The sequence below is a fragment of the Lycorma delicatula genome, chromosome 4, assembly GCF_047948215.1.
Source record: "Lycorma delicatula isolate Av1 chromosome 4, ASM4794821v1, whole genome shotgun sequence".
NCBI classification, from domain to species: domain Eukaryota; kingdom Metazoa; phylum Arthropoda; class Insecta; order Hemiptera; family Fulgoridae; genus Lycorma; species Lycorma delicatula.
In genome coordinates, this window is record NC_134458.1 from 111,996,585 (window position 1) to 112,018,355 (window position 21,771).

The 21,771-nt window shown below is 28.0% G+C and overlaps 1 protein-coding gene and 1 long non-coding RNA gene across 4 annotated transcripts in view; one reads left to right on the forward strand and one right to left on the reverse strand.

Moving 5' to 3' along the window:
- LOC142323755 (uncharacterized) lies at positions 1 to 12,510 on the reverse strand. Its single transcript, XR_012756159.1, has 4 exons — positions 12,415 to 12,510; positions 5,941 to 6,102; positions 4,232 to 4,438; positions 1 to 229 (listed from the first exon to the last, which is right to left on the reverse strand). It is a non-coding gene; the product is annotated as an uncharacterized LOC142323755 (long non-coding RNA).
- Positions 4,253 to 21,771, forward strand: part of LOC142323754 (putative inorganic phosphate cotransporter) — a 27,686-nt gene continuing 10,167 nt past the window's right edge. Inside the window, exons 1-5 of one of the 3 annotated variants that reach the window (XM_075363933.1) lie at positions 4,253 to 4,393; positions 6,026 to 6,104; positions 13,951 to 14,181; positions 16,728 to 16,815; positions 19,135 to 19,355. In XM_075363933.1, the coding sequence (XP_075220048.1) occupies positions 6,036 to 6,104; positions 13,951 to 14,181; positions 16,728 to 16,815; positions 19,135 to 19,355 (609 nt within the window). In that variant the 5' untranslated portion in view covers positions 4,253 to 4,393; positions 6,026 to 6,035. Of the gene's footprint in view, positions 4,394 to 5,971; positions 6,105 to 13,950; positions 14,182 to 16,727; positions 16,816 to 19,134; positions 19,356 to 21,771 lie in introns of all 3 variants that reach the window. The other 2 variants (XM_075363932.1, XM_075363934.1) reach the window with 2 other exon arrangements.

The following is a 21,771-nucleotide window of genomic DNA, read 5'->3' on the forward strand; positions in this document are numbered from 1 at the left end:
AAAATGACTGCATATAATTTAATAGGCGTATAAGGAAGTCATGTAGTGTCCTCATCAGATTTTTTAAATATGTTAATTGGAATAATTAACAGTACGACCAAATCTAGTAGTTCTATTTTGGATATCAGAGTACATGAAAACTCTTGAAGGTTTTGGGTGTATTAGAAATAATAGAAAGAGTATAATTTAATTCTGCTTGATCTTGGAACAGTGAACTTTTTATCTTATCCTGAAAAAAAAATTATTAATTTATATATATAAATATAATCAGTTCCTTACATTAGTTTTTCTTATAGAAAAACTAATGTAAGGAACACTGAAAAAAAGGAATTAGAGGAAAATAAATAATAAATTAAACATAAACTACAAATAAAAGTAACACCAACAAAATAAAACTATAATTAAACATACAAAAAAACTCCAAAATAAAATCTCTTGAATAAAATCCAGAAAAAAAGGAAAACCACAGTTTTCTATTTAATTCATTACACTTTCCTAATTCCTCATCAGATAAGTGATATGGATGTATGGAACCGATAAGTCAGTTGTTGCTTTTTTCTAATTGCGTAATTACTTAAAAAATTTACAAATTATCTCCTGTAAAATGCTCAACCTTACAAAAATCCATTGAAAATTAAAAAAAATATTTAAATCTAAATTATTGATATTACATGTAAGCACATATACTGAATAAAGTTAACATAAAATTCTTATCAAAACTGGACAATTTTTCATTACTCCTAATTTTTTATTTTCAGCTGTCTTCATTTTATTTGTCAACCTGTACATTTTCTTCAATTTTAAAAAATAGCTAATAAAGGAAAGTACTTTTCCTTTTTAAATTATTGTTACAGGTTTTGAAAAAGCCATTTATGCATTTATTTCATTTAGAAGAACCATCTACTGCAAAAGAATATCTAACTGATTTTGTAAATCAATAGTTGTATCTTTTTGTTCATTAATACTAGACTTTCAATGAAATTTTTGTATTTGAAATAAATTTTACTGCCCTTGGAATCCAGGGTAAGATTTAAAATTTTAAATTACTTTTGCTCTATTCTTATTTAAATGATTAAATATGCTTATCCTATCATATTTGAGGTTGAATAAAATAACCTCATTATTCAAAAGATGTTGTTAGCCTTGAAGCAAATAATTTCAGTAATATCTTATGTAGGACCAAAGATCATGAATAAATTGCCATATGAAATTAGTACCAATAATTAAAAATCAATGATTGAAACTTTAATAATTATAAAATTTTTTCTCTATAGAAGAATTCTTTGCCCTCCCCAGTCGTAAATCAGGTGGTTAAAGTTAATAATAATTCAAGGATTGGATTTATGCTTGACTCACTTCACACGCAGAACTAGATCAACAAAAGATGGTATGCTTAAAAAAAGGAAAAGTGTATAAGGCATTTATAATTACTTATTTCCTTATCTTTGATAACTGCATCCCAGGATCTTTACCAAAATAAGCAAGTCACTGACTATGTTGGCTGTATTTGATGAGACATTAGTTTTGGAAAATGTTTTTCCTTGATGAAGTTTTTTAGGGTGATGATTGCGCCACCAGTCTCAGTATTTAGCCTCCCTTGATGGTAGAGAAGTTCTTCAAACATCCTATTAATAACTAACACATTTATTGAGTTACTCTCCTCCTTAGATCTCTTACTACTCCTATGATAATTTAATAGACAGATGGTCGACCAAAATCTCTTGGGGAAATATAAGTTTCCCAATTAAGATATTTTTTAGCTAATTTTTTTTGACGCAGAATTTTTTTAACTTTAAAATGTTAGATGTTTCTTGGTTGTTTGAGATAGCACAAACATAAAACTTCTTTGTTCGTTCTCTAACCTCTTTTAATTACATGGGTATCAAATGACCATTATATTATTTTATTAGTCAGTCTTTTAGTGGGATCTAATCAGCTGATTCTGTAAAAGTGTATATTTTGGTGTTATGCTACCTCAAAATAGGCTAGACTGATAAAACTCACCGGGTTGGTCTAGTGGTTAATGCGTCTTCCCAAATCAGCTGATTTGGAAGTCGAGAGTTACAGCGTTCAAGTCCTAGTAAAGCCAGTTATTTTTACATGGATTTGAATGCTAGATCGTGGATACCGGTGTTCTTTGGTGGTTGGGTTTCAATTAACCACACATCTCAGGAATGGTCGAACTGAGAATGTACAAGACTACTCTTCATTTACACTCATACATATCATCCTCATTCATCCTCTGAAGAATTATCTAAACGGTAGTTACCGGAGGCTAAACAGGAAAAAGAAAGGAAAAGGCTAGACTGATAATATTGCAGGCTAAGGTTTCTCATTTGCTTAAGTTAAACATTAAAATTAGATTTAAAATTTTGATATAGATTATACAGTAGATGTCCATGATTTTGATATGACTGTACTCTTCTCACCAGAGGTGGATTAACCAATAGACAGGACCAGGCAACCTAGGGCATCTGAACATTGAAAATTCTGAAAAAAATAAAAATAAAATAAGAAGTAATTTTTTTTTTATTATTTTCAACTTAAAACTTGGAAATTCAAAAAATCATATAAATTAATAAAATAAAAATAAAAAAAATTAATCTGATCCCCAAAATATGCAGTAGTAAAAACTAAATGCAACATTCCAGAGGCCTCTAAAGAAATGGAAAAAAAAAAAAAATATTAAATTAATTATGGACAATTTCAGAATTTAGGAGCCCCAAAATACAAAAACATTTGGATTGAAAAAATATATTAATTATATTATTCAGTTTCAAAAATAATATTATTTTCAGTTAAATAATTTAAATTTGAAAATCCAAGAATTAAGGCTGCTCAAAGAGAAACTGTGAGGAAAGGGTGTTGAGATTCGTGAACCTTCTGTGCATCAAATCAGATATTCTATGACAACTTCAATTTAATGATTTAATTGAAAAGTTTAGCAAAGAGAAACATAGAAGAAAAATGTTATAGAAAAGTTATATTTAGTTTGAATTTTAGTTTAGTTGATTATAAACAAAATTTAATTTTAAAAAAATAAATTTTTAGTTTTTTTCTAGATTTGTAATTATATGGATTTTAAGGAGGGGGTCCTTTCACAGTGAAGTGCCTAGGATCTTGTTTGTTCTTAACCCACCGCTGCTACTTAGTGTCTTTGGAAAGGTAGTATAAATTACACACAATTCAGATATTCAATTACATAATTCAGATGTTTTAGAGACAGAATAAACAAACAGATAAATCTCCAATATTATTATTATGAAACGTAACAAATAAGAATAACTTTTGTGAAAGTTCAGGAAAACAAATACTAATAAAATTCTAAGATTATGAGATTTTTTCATACAAAATTGAGGGAATACATTTATAAGAGTAGGGAAGAAAATAATCAAATTTGTAACACAAACAAATTTACTTGATGATATGTGACAAGGAGAATGAGGGGGACAAAAGATGGTAAAAATAGCACACAGATGAACACGCTCTCGAACTAAATCCACATTTGAAACAACAGTTACTATTTTAAAAATATTTGAAAAAAGTTATAAAAAAACATTTATGCAACAATGATTAGCACACCTATAATCAAACATTACAGGTAATCATTAGAGGAAATTTGTTAAGTAGTTTTACACATCAGTTATTTTTATATAGTCATCTTATCTATTTCTCTCTCTCCCCCTCTATTTCACATGAGTGCACATGTGTGTGTGTGTGTGTGTGGGTGCACGTGTGCACACACACACACACACAACTATTATAAAAATATTTTCTATTTTAAAATATTATATTTTAAAATTGACTTTCAAGTTTTATAACAAAAATTTAAATGCTGATAAAAAGATAATAGCAACTGTAAACAAATAATTAATTACTTTTGTGAGCTTCAATAAAAATCTTCAAAGATTTATAAATTGTGTTTTATCTTTTTAGATAGGTGATATACCACTTTCAATTAATAATGTTGCAGATTAAAAACAAAAACAAAATAGATAAAAATTTTAGTTATTTAAAATCAGTAATTAATAAGTCTAACTTTAATACTAACTGTAATAAAAAAAAAAAACATTGAATTATTTTATAATACATTTTATACATGTGCATTACAAATCATTGTCTGTTTGTTTATTCATATATTAAAAGATTTAATGAAGAGACAGAACAAAGACAAATGTATTATATAAGTAATAAATTTAGACAGTTTATATAAAAAGTTAATAAAATTTACCTTTTAATTGTTTTATTAGAAGATATGGGGCTTACATTTTCTTGTGATGTTGGAAATGAGTGATGAACACTAATTATAGGTAGAACACAAGAATCTCATCATACAAAACCAGAAGAGCATTGTTTTATTGGCAAAGAAGTAGGTTCTTCCGATTTATCTCAGGTAAGTCATAAATTGATACTTCTTTTGAATTATATCTAGTTATGCCTAAAATAATAAAATAAAAAAAGGATGTTAAATGTGAAAAACTAACATCAAAGATATTTTTCAAATATTTTAAGTTTCTAATTAGATTTTAAGGCCAAAATGATTTATTCTTTTATGTGCAATAAATGGATTTTAATTATTTGTACATCAACTGGGTATAAATATTAGTAATTAAACTTCTTAATTTTTGGAAGCGATTACAATTACTAGCTGAAGTACAAATTTTATGAAATCTTTCATATCATATGTTTGATTTTGACTATTTTGTTAATAATAAATTTTTACACACAACAATTTCAGCTTCTAAAAAATCTTAGTTTTTTCTGAAATGTTGAAAAATCTCTGAAAATAAACGTATATTATTTTATTCAGCTTATTTCTTGAATGTAATATTTCTACCTGAAAAATGTGATAGGTAGAAATATGATTAAATACTTCAATAATTGATAGTATTACTTGGTAGAGACTGATCCAACATAGCTGAATGAAATATGTAAAAAATTTTGAAGGAACATATTAATAACTGCATATTTTACTACTTCTCCTATATTAGGAACACCTTAGGGAGAAACATTCTGGAAATTGGAGTGTGAGACAAAAATAGATAACAATATAACACTCTGATGCACATTTAACAAGTCTCCATAAATAATTTTTTTAATTTTATTTCATAAATAATTAATATTTTTTATAATTTTTATAAATAATTTTTATTTTATTTTATTTTTTTTTTTTTTTTATAAATCTTCAAAATTAAAAACACTAAGTTGCGTGTTTTTGGCATATTTTAGTGGCTAATGACCAATGTCAAAATATATGTATATATACACACATATCCTTTGAGAGTGCTACACTTCCTATTGTCTAATATTGTAAAACTGGTTTAATTAAAAAAAAAAAGACTTTTCTGAGATAGTTTTAGCATTTTATCATTAAACTGGCATTAAACATAGTTTTATCATTAAACTGAGGATAATGCAATTTCTGAAAATTACTAATTTACTTTTCTATAAGTATTTTACTTCACTGCTGTAACTGAGGATAGTTAATCTAGAATGAGACTAAAAAAGATGAAGATTTTTATAACTGGATAATTCATCAAACACTATCTATAAACAGTATCATCACTGTTGCTTTTCCACATTCTTATTTAAATCATTGAAACTTACAGTATAGGGTACTGATAAAATATATAGTCATGATTCAAATTATTACCAACTGACAGTTAAGTACATAGTAAATTGTCTCAATTTTTATTTGTTCTATTGACCTGTTTTAATTTTTACCTTAATTCTATTTTTCAAGTTTGTATTAATATATATATATATATATATATATATATGAATTTTCTTAAGTGTGGAATTTTTTTTCTAAAACTTACAGTTACCCTTTTAATAAAATTAATTTTCTTTAGGTTGGAAAAACTACATTTTTAGTACATATTATTGAAGAAATCCATTGTTACATTAATACAATTTTATACAATAATCCAAAGTATTTACATTGTGTATTTCTATATTTAATTTGTTGCAGTATGTATGGGTCTAGACATTTCCAGTTCTTATTGACATTTTTCTGCTTCTTTAGTGCATATCTAATGAGGCTTGATATAACAGTTGCAATTGTGGCTATGACTGACCGATCAGCAGCAAATATGGATTTTCCTGTAATTATAAAATAAAAGACTAATTAACAAATAATTAATTATTTATAAAAGTAATTAATCTTAAATGATTAGCATATTTAATATGTTAATAAAATAAAAATTTAGATGTTACAAACAATGGAGTATGTCAGATTAGATACATTACATTATGTTAAGCGAGATTAATAACCTCAGCTAGAGAAATGTTAAACCTTAATAACCTATATCTTTTATAAATTACTGAAACCGCATGAGAAATGTTCATCTATATTCGATGTCACTGCTGTTAAAGCAAATTTAACGTCACTACTGGCAAAAGTAATCTTATTAATAACTGAAAGGTACAAGGGAAAATTACAATTTGCAAATTTCAAAAAGACCTTTTTTATAAAATCTATAACTGTTAAAAAATGAATCATTTTAAATTTATTTGATGGTAATGTGTTAAAAATTTTTTTTCTACAAATACAAATCACAACAGAATATAAATGAAACAAAAAAATATAAAAATATTATCATTATTTTCATAAAAATCTTCATGCAAAAAAGGAAGTAAATTTGCAAACTTAACAGCTTTTCTCCTTGATAGATTATAATAAATGAAATAAGTCAGAATGAAATGAAAAAATAATTTAAATATTATATTTTTAGTAGTACTGATTTTTTAATAGCACTTAGTTTGATCTAAGCCACACAATGATAAAACTGAGAAAAAAGCTTCCAAAATTTAATTCACTTTTTTGTTATAATTTTCTTAATATAATAGAAATTTACCTGAAATTTGGTCAACATATGTAATATTTATTACTTTGTTTTATTTATTTCCAAGAAAATTTTTCTTAAAATAATATTTAAAGCATGATTTATGATGTAGATACAGTATGCAAAACATTAAATTGAAGTAATGGAATTATGCATTATGGATTGTGAGGATTAGATATGTTATACATAATAATATACCTACCAAGTATGTATAGTATCAAAAATAATCATAAAAATTTCTAGAAAAAAGACTTATTTAAAAAAACTTCTTACATAAACTCATATTTTTAGGCAATTATTTTTTTAAATTACATATCCAGAAAAATGTAGCTTATAAATAGTTTTATATAGCTTTTCATTAATATTATGAGTATCCATCTTAATACTCTTCTATAGTTTTATATAGGCCTTTGTACATGTTTTTCTGTATAAAAATAAGTCGGTCAATTAGGGTCTCAGAACCATTTCTACAAAAACATTATTTTTCAGGAAAATACCACAAAGGAATTTTTAAAACTAGTGTTACCATATGTTTTGAGCATATAGTATGAAAATGAAATAGTCAAAAGGGTCTGCTTTACAGTAAATGGACATTTTTATATATGTTTTAGTGATCTGCAGAATATATAGGACAACAATTATAATTTAGTAGAATCAAAATTATGAACTTTGGAAAATAAATAAATTCATTAAAAGATATTTCTGTTATCGTGCTAATAAGAAGTTATTACAATAAGTAAACAAGATAATATGGATCTGATGAAAGAAACATTTTCATTATCAGATGTAAGATTTGAATACTGGATATTCGTGGTACAAAAAGAAAAAGGTGATAAGGAATTTTGTTTAAAAGATGTAAGATTTTGGATTATAAATTAGATATATGAATATAATACTACTTATTAGTGCTAACATAAGGTAATGAACAGGGATGAAATGGTAAATTTTGAAGGGTCTAGCAAAACACCATACCATTGTTGAATTACTGAAAAATTGATAAACAAATAGTATAATCATTTTGGTTTAGAATTACACCAACTGAAAAGAGAAAAAGTCTATGAAATGGATATATTTGGTTGTTATTCCCTCATTATGATTTGAAGGAGCCTACATAACAACTATTATATCAATGATAGGATAGAAAGAAAAAAAATTATCTACTGTTCTTTTAAAACAAATTGAATTTAACACTAGAAAAGATAATTAAATATCTTTAATAAAATTTGGTGAGTGTAAGGATATGAATCCTTAGTAAGAGGTAAGAGAATGGTGAGTGTAAGTCATGAGACTTACATCTGTTTGATAATATAAATAAAATTTTCAAAAGAGACACTGAAATAGAAAGCAAAATAATTGTGATTCAGATGAAATGAGACGAAGCATAAGTCCAATTTAGTAAAAAGTAAAGAGACAACACAAACAACAAAGATCACAAGTATAGTTTTTAGAAAATGAATACCAGATGCTGCAGTGTCAGAAAATAAATATGAAAAGGGTACTGAATAAAAAATATACAAACTTATACAAATATGGTGTTTTACAGAGAGAATGTTCCAAATGCCATGGATATCTTATTGAAAACTAGAGATCTTGAAATCTAAACATATAATGTGTAAATCATGGGGTAATTATATAAAAACTGAAGCATCTATTTTCAAACAGAGTACAGGAAAATTACTGGAAACAACAGAATATTTCTCAAAGCAGTTTGATGGATTTGTAATGATTAATATAATATATAAATGTACATGTTATTAATCACTAAAATATATTTTAATAATCTATTTAATAAATTTGTGTTGCTTTTTATAACTGCAATGAAATATAATTGTATTACAAGATAGTTTAAAAAATGTACTTTGGTGGTGTAGAAATCTCAAAATTAAGATTTAGGGAGCTCCTGCTACTCTAATTATTGAATTAAAGTAACTAAATACATCAAAAAATATAAAACAAATTGTACTGACTGATCAACACACACTCAAATCAGTTTATCTAAATAGGTGAATTTTGAATGGTACATTGTTTTTATAACACAGGCATCCACTAAGGAAGGATTTTGGAAAACTTAATCTTTAAAGGGTGAGAAGAGGATAGTAATTTTTTTTATTCCATCAGAAACTTTTTTTAGATTCAAAATACTTCAGTTTCCTCTACAGCTGTGTTTTGTTATGACTATCAACTAGTCACTAGTACAGACTCTGAAAGTAATGGGAATTGATGTATAGGAAGATTACTTCTCTCATCTATAGTTTTACATGGCCTGTTCCAGAATGAGCTCACCTAACTAACTCTTTGGTCATTCATGCACCTGAAAAATAAACTGCTAATGTAGTTTATAAAAAAAATACCCAAAAAGATATTTTTTTTACTGTTTTCTACTAGCCTAAAAGAATACATCATCTGCAAACTCTAAACTTAAACTGGTTCAGAAAGTATTCAGTGTACATACAATCCCAACATAAAGCCATCCATTAGAAAGAATTTGAATTTGAATTAAGTGAATCTTCACCAAAGTAAATACACCAAGCTGCTTTATAAAATATCAATCTTTAAATTATAGTAGAATTTAAAAAAATATATTTAATGTTTCTTTTGAAAACCTTTTCTAGGTACAAAACTACATGGTGAAAATCCAAGTGAGTGAAGACAGTGTCAACTACTAATATTATAATAAATAATATTAATTGATAGATACCAAAAAAAAAAAATCACTAATGGAATGACTGGGCTCCATAAAAAAAAAACTTATGCAACTACAAAATGTAAGATTTCTACTGCATGTTCCCAGGAAAAATCTGCAAGACACCTTTCAAAATTTCTGCTTCAGAAAATCAGATGGAAATCTTGCACTCACTAATTAAGAAAACTGTAAGGAATTTATATGATACTTTTCTAAACCTTCAACTGCCAGAACTTCTATCAAGATTCCCTAAAGAAGCCGCTACCTACATCCACCCTGAAACCCCTCTATCCACACAACAAAAATTCCACAGGCATATCCTTCGACTCAAAAACAATACAGCATCTGGAAAGATGGAATCATTGCTGAACTACTAAAAAACCTAGACCAACCTCCCACAAAGAATGCACACAATCATAACAGAAATTTGACAAACAGAAAAATTACCGAAAGACTGAAATTGCCCTTTCATCTACCTGCTACATAAAAGGGAGAAAACAGATGTGAACAACTATCAAGGTACAGAAGTAAGAAGGTAAGGTCCCCTTCTAGAAGTTACATATAAAATTTTCTCAGCCTGTCTACTCCAAAGAACACAAGAATAGATCGAGCACAAAATTAGCAAATAACAAGCTGGTTTCCATCCCAGTTGATCCTGCATAGAACAATTTTTCAATTTAAAAACAATTTTGAGATACTAAATAATCAGAAACAGCCTGATAATTTGCAATTTTGTTGATTTGAAGAAGGTGTATGACTTGACTGACAGAGAGTCCCTCATCTTCATCTTCGAAGAACAAGGACTCGACCCAAAAACCCTGAACCTCATCAAACAAACCCCTACCAACACTACCAAAGGTGAAATTCATGGGCAAAATATCCGAACGTTTTTTGATAAAAACCAGCATTTGACAAGGCGATGGCCTGTCTCCGCTTCTCTTCAACCTTATTCTGAACTGTCATCCAAGAATGGGAAAAAGAATTGAAAAATCCAAACCACTGGAAACCCATATAACTTGGTTGACAAAAGATGACATAAAAATTTCATGTCTAGCTTTTGCAGACAACCTAGCCATACTAGCAAGCAATGAGATCACAGCAATCAACAAATAGAAATCCTCAACGAATGTGCTGGAAAAGTCGGCTTACAAATTTCCTTCCAAAAAACTTTGATGTCCAATTATTGACTGCAAAATACAGAAGAATCAGAAGATCTCATACTTTAAATAACTAGGAGAAATTCTCAAACCTACAGGAGGAAAGTAAACAGCACAGAACACTTGCCTACAAAATCTCAAGAGAGCCTATAGGAAAACCCACATCTATAACAAAAAATGCTTGTCCGTATACACAAAAATCAGGTGCTACAATGTGGTAATCAAGCCTGAAGCTCATTATGCCAGTGAAACCCTCACACTCCATGCAAAAGGTGACCTTGAAAACATCTTGAAAGAAAAATCCAAAATTATGAGAAAAATTCTCGGCCTAGAAAGAGCAGAAGATGACTCATTGAAATCACAGAAAACACTGAAAAATTATCCAATCTTGCAGCAGACATTCAAAACAGAAGATTACAGTTTTATGGACACATCTACAGACTTCTAACAACAAGGCTCACCTATATAGAACAACTGAAAACCATCCCCTTAATCCAACAAGTCAAAAAATACGTAGGAAAAGCTCAAATAAATTCTTTAGATATTTTAGACAGAAAATTATACAGACAAAACATTGGAAAATGGGAAGTACAATCAGAAAATGAAGCCCCAAAGAGACCAGGAACTAAGTAGACAGAAGAAAAAATAGAACCCATGAAGAAAAAATGAGAGCGCATTGAAATGCAGAAAATCGAATCATAATAGCTTTGCATGATCCAACAAGATCCAATTGCAAATAATAATAATAACTGATAGATATAAGCATTTATACTGTCAATCAGACTTATTTTTATACCTTACTACACCAATATACTTACTGCATAGCTGCCAATATACTTACTGCATAATATTATACCTGTTATTATAATATTATTGTTAAAACTGTTTTCGTTTTTTTTTACTTATTATTAAATATATTTTCTATGCTGTACTATTTTATATACCATTTTGTATTTTTATGTCTACAACGTGACAAAATAATTCTGAGATGATAAATTCAAGTTTTCTTTCATTAAAATTTAATGTGCAATAATAACATAACACATACTTTAATAGAACTAATCAATATTAGAAATTTTTAAAGTTCAGTACAAGGTATTTGTGTTATGCAAATTTTAAGAGATATGTTTTTATACATAATTAACCAAAAGCATCAGAAATGAAGTGTTAAAATACATTAGTAATACATATGAAAAAAAATGTAGAAAAACTGTACTATGTATTCTATGGGCTAAATATCATTCTACGACATATTTTAATTATTATTTTGATCCAATAAAGAAATGCTCACAAAAATTACTTTTTAAAAATGTCTTTGTTAGTCAGGATATGTTCATTTATGTCCCTTGATTTCTGATAAAATTATTCTACATCAATTTCAGAATTTAGTTCTTTAACATCAAATCCATCTGTCGACTATATTGCAATTGCCTTGAAGTTTGTATAAAATTTTTCTCATCCAGTATGATCAAATTTAAAATCTATTTCAAGTCCGTAACTTCTGAATGAATATTAGTTTATTTGGCCATAAAAGTTCAAAAGATTTTTGAAAACAAGTATGTGTGATAACAACAGTCTTTTTAAAAAATGTTTCTATTAAAATTTGTGAATATGTAAGCATTGGGCTCAAGTAATGTATTTACATTTAAAATGAATGGTTGGTCTTTTTTAATCATGAGCCCTCTTAAGAAAGTTTTTCTTGTCCATATCATATTTTCTATAACAGTACCTTTTTTAGAGTGTGACTACTAAAGAAATCATTTTTTCAATCCATTTTACGTGCAATTTGTTGTTCTTTTTGCAGGTCCTCATTATATATTAGTCATACAGTAATCTTTGCTGATTTTTTTAGTGCTATTTCAATAAAGGCAAAATCACTGGATGAAAATCTGTGGACTGAAAATACAAACCTAATTGAAATTTATTTCAAGTGAGGCAATGTTAACAATACTGAAATCGAAATTAAAACTATTTTAATGATATGATTTTGACCACCTCATGAATTGGACCAAAAAATTATTAATACGATCCAACCCACAAAAATGAATAAAAGCGTATTATGAATACTGTTTTATTTGATGCAGCTTAGATTGGTATTATTATTATTATTATTATTATTATTATTATTATTATTATTATTATTATTATTATTATTATTATTATTATTTCAAGATTCATTTTAATTTTAAATCTAATAACTAGGTTCTAAATCAGAAAATCAAAAACTGTAAATATGAGAAATGACTTGGATCAAGTGTATGTTTTATATATATTATTCTAATAAGTTTAATTTGGACCAATAATGAAAAATATAATATACAAGTAACTGATTCCTGCTATGTGAATATTTAATTTTTTAGTTGTGGGTTGGATCACTAAACTATAACTTAATATTTTTATTTATAGTTTCATCAACAATTAAAGTCATTAGTGACTCATCAATATCTGTGTGAATGTCCCGGTAAATGTATAGTCTTGAACAGACTCAGGCTGATCATTCCTGTAACTTATGGTTAATTGAAACCCAACCACCAAAAAACTTGGAAAAATTATCACTAAAATATAACTTGGTTCAATTAATATGACCACATGTAAAATCTGACCATCAGATTAAACTGACTACCATTTTTCTTTATACACTGAAAATTAATGGAATTCAAAATTATTTGCAAAATTTCTTTTATACATTATACTAAACTTTGTATTGATGACTGCTGAAACTAGAAGAAAAAAAAATTTAACAAAAATTAAACAAAAATTTATTAAAAAAGAACTACTGCTCTTAATAATGGTGTACAGTGACATCTGTTGAAAAGAGATTTCATTACGCCCATAGGGGATAATATCCTTTTTTCCGTTTAGCCTCCAGAACCACCTTAAGGTATTACTTCAGAGAATGAATTAGAATGATATGTATGACTGTAAATGAACTCTAATCTTGTACAGTCTTATGTCGACCATTCCTGAGATGTGTAGTTAATTCAAATCCAACCAACAAAGAACACCAGCACGATCCACGATCTAGTATTCAAATCCATATAAAAGTAACTGCCTTTACTAGGATTTGAACCTCAGAACTCTCGACTTCAAAATCAGCTATTTGCGATGATGAGTTCACTACTTGACTTACCCGGTGGGTTATAGGGGTCAATATAGAGAAGTTCAACAGTATAGTAAAACCTAATATTAATAGATACATCAATTACTGAATTACTTACTATGAACAATACTGTTTATTACTATTATGTTAATTTTTTGTTTACAGGAATTAAATTGGGATGTTGTTATAAAAAGTAAAGTCCTGAGTTCATTTTTTTGGGGTTATTTTATACTCCAAATACCAGCAGGAATATTAGCAAGAAGATTTGGACCAAAAAAAGTTCTTGTCACAGCAATGTTTATATGTTCAGTCACATCAACATTCATTCCTTTATTAGCATTACATGTCAACTGGAAAGCTGTATGCTTAGCTAAATTTATACAAGGATTATCACAAGTTAGGTTATAACAGTTAAATATTATTAGTATCGTAAGAATTATTAGAATATAAACAATTTTGTAAGTTTAGAGACAAGTGTTATTAAAAATAAATCCAATACAAAAACAAATCACAATCAGAACAAGCACAACAGAGATATACTTAAGAATTAGTTATGCTAAAAACTGGAGAGTCATAAAGACATATCCTTCCTTTTTTTCTACCTGTCTCTTAGTTAATACAACATAAATGTTTTTTTGATTGAAAAACATTGTTTCCTATTTAGTTATATTCTTGTATTTATGCAAATTAAATAACTTATTTTGTTGAGAGTCAGACAAACATATCAATTCATATGTTTTGTTGTTTTCCAAGAAGTTGAAGGTTTGTAGATATGTTTTTCTAGTTCTGAACCACCAACTAATGCGACAACTTTTGCATGATAAATACAATTATTTTATACAATTTCTTTAAAGTTTAATTTCTTGAAAAGCTTGCAAAATTTTAACACATTTATTTTTAAGTATAACACTATTCTTTTGCATAAATTTTAACACACATAAACTATTTAAAAAAAAAATACAAAACAGAAAATAATTATAATTTTTAAGCTTAAAAGTTATTTACAATCTTTTAATGGTATTTTATAAATTTTGATCAGAAGAACTTTTTATAAATACAACATTGTAAAATATTATCAAATTATGGATAATAACGTATTTATCAAGTAACTGATAATAGATCAAACTGTTTAAAAAAATTATCTATATAAATAAAAATGTAAATGTTCGTTTGTTCAAAATCTGAAATCTCTTTGAAATTTTAACAAAACATTGAATTCAAATACGCATGTGTTTTTATATACCTACTATTTATATACCTAAGATGTCACATCTGTGACAGGTAAAAACTTGTTTTTTTTTTTTAACAATGCTATCTGTTGGACATAAAAGTTGCTTTTATGTCCAACAGATATATAACGTGTATATAACAGATATTTAATATAGCGTGTATTGACATGCTATATTAAATGTTTTACGATTCCATTTCAATGTTTCCGATATATGTCCTCAATAGACTAAAAAACTACTGGACTGATTTACGCGCGGGGAAAAAGGGAAACATTGGAAAAGGGAAAAATCAAAAAAGATAAAACGGGGAAAGGAAATGGAAAGGGGTAAAGAGAAAAAAAATAAAAGGAGAAAGGGGGAAATAGTAAAAGTGAAAGGTTAAATTTTGTGAAGTTCCGTAATGTTCATTTTGTTTAGTTTTTCAAACTTTCTATTGTGTTCATTTAATCTATATGTATATACTCAAATTTAGCAGTAGCGAAGCATTACTGGATCTGCTAGTTATAAATAGAATGGTCAAAATGGGTGGATCCTTTCTGAAAACTCATAAAGCAACAAATATTTTTTCTTTTAAATTGACAATTACCAAGAAATTCACATTTTTTCTTGTCTTAAGACCATATGGTATTTGTCTTACCTACTGGTAGTGATTGTGCTTAAAAATCAGATAAAAATCCTTGAAATTCAATAATTTAACAGTTCATTGTACAGAAAAATTTTTTTTTTAATTACAATTTTTCATATCTTAACATTACGATTTTTTGAAATCAGTTATTATAATTATTTTATAATTATATTCATTTTGTTATATGAAATGTAATTTATTAATGTTCTAAGTGATAGGCAATTTTAAGAAAAATCAGCTAAAAAATATGAGAATTTAGGTTAACAAGTAAAGTTTAAAAAAAATTATAAACAATTCTATTATCATAATATCTACAGCACATAAATAATATTTTTCTATCTACACTTTTTCCAAGCTCCAGCAAAATTATTTTTATTCATAAACCATACCCAAATTGACAATTTTTCTTTTCTATTACATTGGAAACAATTATTAGTTTCACATACCTAATTTTTTTTAAAATTTCTTTAAAATCTATTAAAAAATTTAAGATTTTAAAATGTAAACTGTGCAAAGGGGATTCAAATTCATCTGCCTACTTTCTATGCATGGTAAAATATAAATGAACTTTTACTCAACTTCATTACTGTCACCCATTGATCTCATAAAATTCAAATAGAAGAGAAAATCATAGATTAAAAATTAACTGCATGGAACCAAACTAAAAACTTTACCTGAATATTGAGCTCTAAAACATACCTTTCAAAGCCTTCAAACTTCTTAAAAATTATCTTTACTGCTTTTCACTTGGATAACAGTTTTTGTTATAACTTTGCCTAAGCTTAAACTCAGGAATTTTTTTTTAACATTCACCTTGAAATAAAGTGTACTCTAGTTGATTTAAAAATTATTCTATAATTTTTACACGGTACACAGTACATCCTGGGTGCTAAAACTCAAATTTAGAAAATAATCATTTTAATTTCATTAGAACTATGCCAGAATTCCTTTACCAAGCACTAAATTTTCTGTAATATTCTATGTAATCAAAAAACAAATTTAATTTGTAAATCAAATGACAAAAACAAAAATTATTTTAGAGATAAATAAAACAAAATGAAATTTCAAATATAAATTATTTTTTCCAGGGTATACTTCATCCATGTGTATACACACATATATCAAAATGGGCCCCACCAAAAGAAAGAAGTCGTACAGTAGTGTGTGTATTGTGCGGTAAGTATTTATTTATTTAGTAATACAATAGGAACAAAAATCTGACTCCTAATAAAAAAATATTACTATAATAAATGACAATGGGTTTTATAGCATGTGAAATATGCAATGCTGGGATTTGAACCCAGAATCTCTGTTTGAAAGGCAGAGATGCTACTAGCATCTCTGCCAAAAAGATCAGAATAAATATTAGGTACCTATATACAGAGGGTCCAAAAAAATGTACTCACTGTTTGTAATTAAATAATATCTAAACAAAAAGATTTACACTCACTAATCTAATGTGTAGTGTAGTATAAGGTATTAATTTTTCATGGTAGGCAGAGCTGGAAATTTATGCCATACATGCGCAGGTGGATGGTGGTGGAATTAGCCAGTGCAACAGAAGGCAATCGAGTAGCAACAATGACTGAGATTTGCTTAATGTTTGTTGAACGCAAGGCTGTACTGGAAGTACAAGAACATTCACGAGGTACAACAGCAGTGGTAGAGAGAGTTTGGAACACCGCCATCAACACGTCGAACAATTTCCTGCATTCACGATAAATTCAAAGCCAACAAAACTATTAAAGATGTGCACAAGGAAAGAACACTGCAAAAATCAGTGAATCAGGGAGCACACAAAAGTGGGGTGAGCCGGTCAAGTGTAAGATGCATTCTGAAGAATAAAAGTAGAAAGTATACATTCCAAGACCGCTACAAATAATGGATGAGGATGACCCAGATCGAAGGATGGAGTACTGTGAATTTTTTCAGCACATGGTTGGCGAAGATGAGGAATTTGCAGGAGAGTTTGGGTGTTATTTATTGTTTATAATTATCTTAACATTTAATATATATGTAGAATTTTTTACAAAAACGGTCATACCTGTTCCTACTAAGGTACATCAGTTTATAGAACGGATGTAATAGTTAAGATTAAACATACATACCAATAAGACATTTACTTGCCACGTGAGGGAAAGAAAGGTTACCTCATATTACATTTACTAATATATTAGCAGTTCTGTATAGAAAGAAAATTCCATATTCTCAAGTAAAAAATTTTTAAATTAAAATAAAAGTATTACTACTACTAGTATTACATGAGGTAAATCAGTAGATTAGTTGAAAATATTTTTTAAAGAAAATATTAAGTAAGTTTTAATTTACAAAAAATTTGTATTAAAAAACTTGTCCAGAAAATTTAATCTTTAATACAATTTTCTAAAATAACATTCAAATCAAAGTTGATATATATTTTAATTTTATTTTTAACCAAATTATTTTATTTTCTATTCCTAATGTTTATGTTGCAATCTGTTCAACAATTTGGCCCAATGAGATGAGGATGATGAGTAGATGAGATGTAGTTCTGTGTAGACTCAGGCTGACAATTCCTGAGGTGTGTGGTTAATTGAACCCCAACAATGTAACATCAGATTCGCTGTCTAATATTCAAATCTGTATAAAAGTAACTTACTTTTTCTAAGATTTGAACCTCATAACCTTCGATTGTGAAAGTCAGCTTTTAACAGCTTATTTGTGACGATGACTTTACCACTAGACAGACTAAGAACCTAACATTATATTAATATTATGGTTAATATATACATACATAAACATATTAACGCAATATTTACTATGCTGTAATGACTTCCTACACCCTGTAATGTTTATTCCTGCCTTTTCTAATTTATTCTTCTAAATTAATAATAAATTAATGATGATGATAAAACTATTGATATGAATTAACTTCTTTTTTTAAATTATAAGTCTTTTTTAGTTAATAATTTTTTTATTTCTGAAAAAAAATTAAGGTTCAAAAATCATAATTGTATAAACTACAAACATCAAACTTCATACTATTAATTTAATTTTGCAAACTAGCCATTTATAAGTTATGACACAATAAATATTAGGGTATAATATCTTTTATTAAATTCTGTATAAAATTACCAAATTTGAAAAAAATGGATTTTTGTATATCCCTTACACATTTTGAATTTTTTTTCAACATACTATTTTAAAAAAAAATGTTTTCTTTTAAATATGTATGGTACTCATCAATCCATTCTGACAGATGATATTAATTGTGTTTCTAACATTTATTTACATCATGGTAGAGACAGTAAATAGGAAATTGAAATCTGATATCGAAATGTGAATTATCAAATAACTAACAGAGAGCGCTATTATGTACTTATCTAGAAAAAATGTACACCAAAAATAAATTCTCTTAATTATGCTTAGTTAGAGGGTTCTAATCTTAATAAATAGATAAAAAATAAATTATAATTAATAAACTAATAGTGATAATTAATCGAATAAAAATTTCAGGTCAACAAGTAGGAGCTGTGACAACATTATTGGTAACAGGATATTTAGCAGCGAGCAGATTTGGCTGGCCTTCAGTATTCTACATGACAGGTACATGTGGACTAATATGGACAATAATATGGGCAGTATATGGAATAGATTCACCAGCTCAACATAAAACAATAACATTAGAAGAACGAGCCCATATCGAAGGTTCACAACAAACTATAGCAAACAGAAAGGTATTTATTTTTCAATTATTTTTATTATAAAATCAGCAAAAAACAATACGTTTGCTTTTTAGTGCTAAAAACATTAGAAAATAATAATTTATACATTTTCATACGTCTTCATGAGAAATAATTACATTCATAATTACGTTTTTAAGAAAACAACTACAGAAAGATTCAGGAGTAAAGGGAAATAATTGGGAAACAGATTTCTTGAGCGTGAAGTAAGGAATAAAATTTATACAAACATATGTCGGAAAACGCTTTGTCACCAGAAAAATCTGGTGACGAAAAACACGTTTTTTGTTGTTTTTTTGGTCTGAAGTACAATAACTTTGTTAAACGACTAAAAAATGCGTACATTTTATAATCAATACTTATAGAGAATTTAATTCTGTGAAAATTGATGTAAGGAAATCTATGAAAAAGAAAAAAATAAATTTTATTATTAAAAACAAACTTAAGAAAAATGGGATCTTTGCCTTTAAGTGGCAACATTTGCGTTTTGTTGGAAAAGGTGTAAACGCGCCTCGATATGAGATGGAAATCATAGCTGCATGGCGCGATAATGACGCGCCACGTGCCGTAATTAATTTATTTACAAGTCTATTCCTCAGAAATTATTAATGCGAATTGAAATGCGAATTCATTGTTGTCATTATTTTCGTAGATATCATTTTTATTTTCTGAAATGAATTTACTGCAGCCGACAAGTCACATCACACTAACGTAACCGCTTTCATTCAATTCTTTGCAAATATGCTAATAGGCACGAAATGAAATTGTACAATCGAGATAAAAAGCGATGGGTTTATTCTAAAAAAGACTGTTGTTAGTCTAAACAATTTAGATATGGAACGTGCTTCATCAAATCACGGTTAGATTTTCGCACTGTTGTGTTATTCATTTACTGCTGGAGTAAAGAATACATAAATTTTGTCGAGAACTGGGAATGAACCACAACGCATGCGTCGATCGGAACAGTTATGTGCAGGAAGTGTGCGAAGACAATTTACTAAATAATCTGTTGGTGATTGGTGGACCTAATATACGCACTTCGAAATTGACGAAACTTCCTTCAGTAAGAGAAAATATAAAAGGAAGAGTATTATCACATCAATAGGTGTTCGGAGAAATTTGCCGAGACATAAGAGATTGTTTTTTCGTAGCAGTACTAGATAGATTCGTAGAAACTTTCTTGCCAGTCATCCGACAATGTATTGCATCAGGAGCTACGTTCATCATGACATTTTGAACTACGCTTCCATTCATCTGACATTTGTCACGTGAAATGGAAGCGTACGGTGCTCTCCGGCAGCATTACGTACATCAGATGGTGAATCACACATTGCATTTTGTTGATCCGCAAACCCGAGCCCAAATTCAAACGGTTATGTGAGCGAAGGCCAAAAATCGGAACGAGAAACATCAGGGTACAAGCCGATCGATGATACGATCTATATTTGTGGTTGATTATATGTGGCGGCAGCGGTACCAAAATGAACATTCATTTAAAAAAAAAAAGTTCAATGTAATGCAGAATTTTTCACGCCCAAAAGAATTATCCTTCATATGTTTTTACTGTTCTATATTATTATTATTATTATTATTATTATTATTATTGTTCTGAATTATCGGCCTATAATATTTTTAGTTGCTCATTTTGTTATTAATTTATTGTTCTATAAATATCTTTGTATGCTTATTTTTATTGTGTAATGTATGTTAATTACTAAATAAAGTTAAACATACCCATTTCTAAGGAAAAAGTTAAAGAATGCTATAATATTAATGTTAACATTGTACTGAATCGTTATTGTTTTAACAATAAAGGCGCCGCTGAGTCACGCGGCCTGCGGGGCCAGTCACTGCGGTATTGCCGGCAATACGCAACAATGTGTCATTCCAACATATACCGAAACGCAGTGACGGCTCGTAGCTAAAATTAATGGGGGTGCTGCTCTAGAAAATATTTTTCTGGGCCTTTTGAAGGCCATGGTTAAAATGTTCTGTAAAATAAAAGAACCGAAGAAAAATGAATCGAATAGCATAGCTGGAAGCAGGATAATAATTTAATTCTACACTTTATCACATTCAAGAATGTGGTAATCGAATAAATAATAAAATGTCAATACAGATAATATTTTTCAGTATTATTAGATATTAACTTAATAAAATGTTCGCTTAAAAACAATATAGTCCAACGGTGCTTAATTTAAATTTCTATGTATACAGAAAATATACATAATTGGTTTTTTACTAATTACCTTCTCTTTCGCCCTTTCAGCGTGTTTTTGGACAGAGTGGCAATTAAAGAGCCCTTCCTTTCCACCATCTTCTGATCATTACTGAAAAAATAAGTAAACCGCTTTCATATTCCTTCCACCGACTAAATTAGAAAAGGGAACGAACAAGGAACGTTCCATAC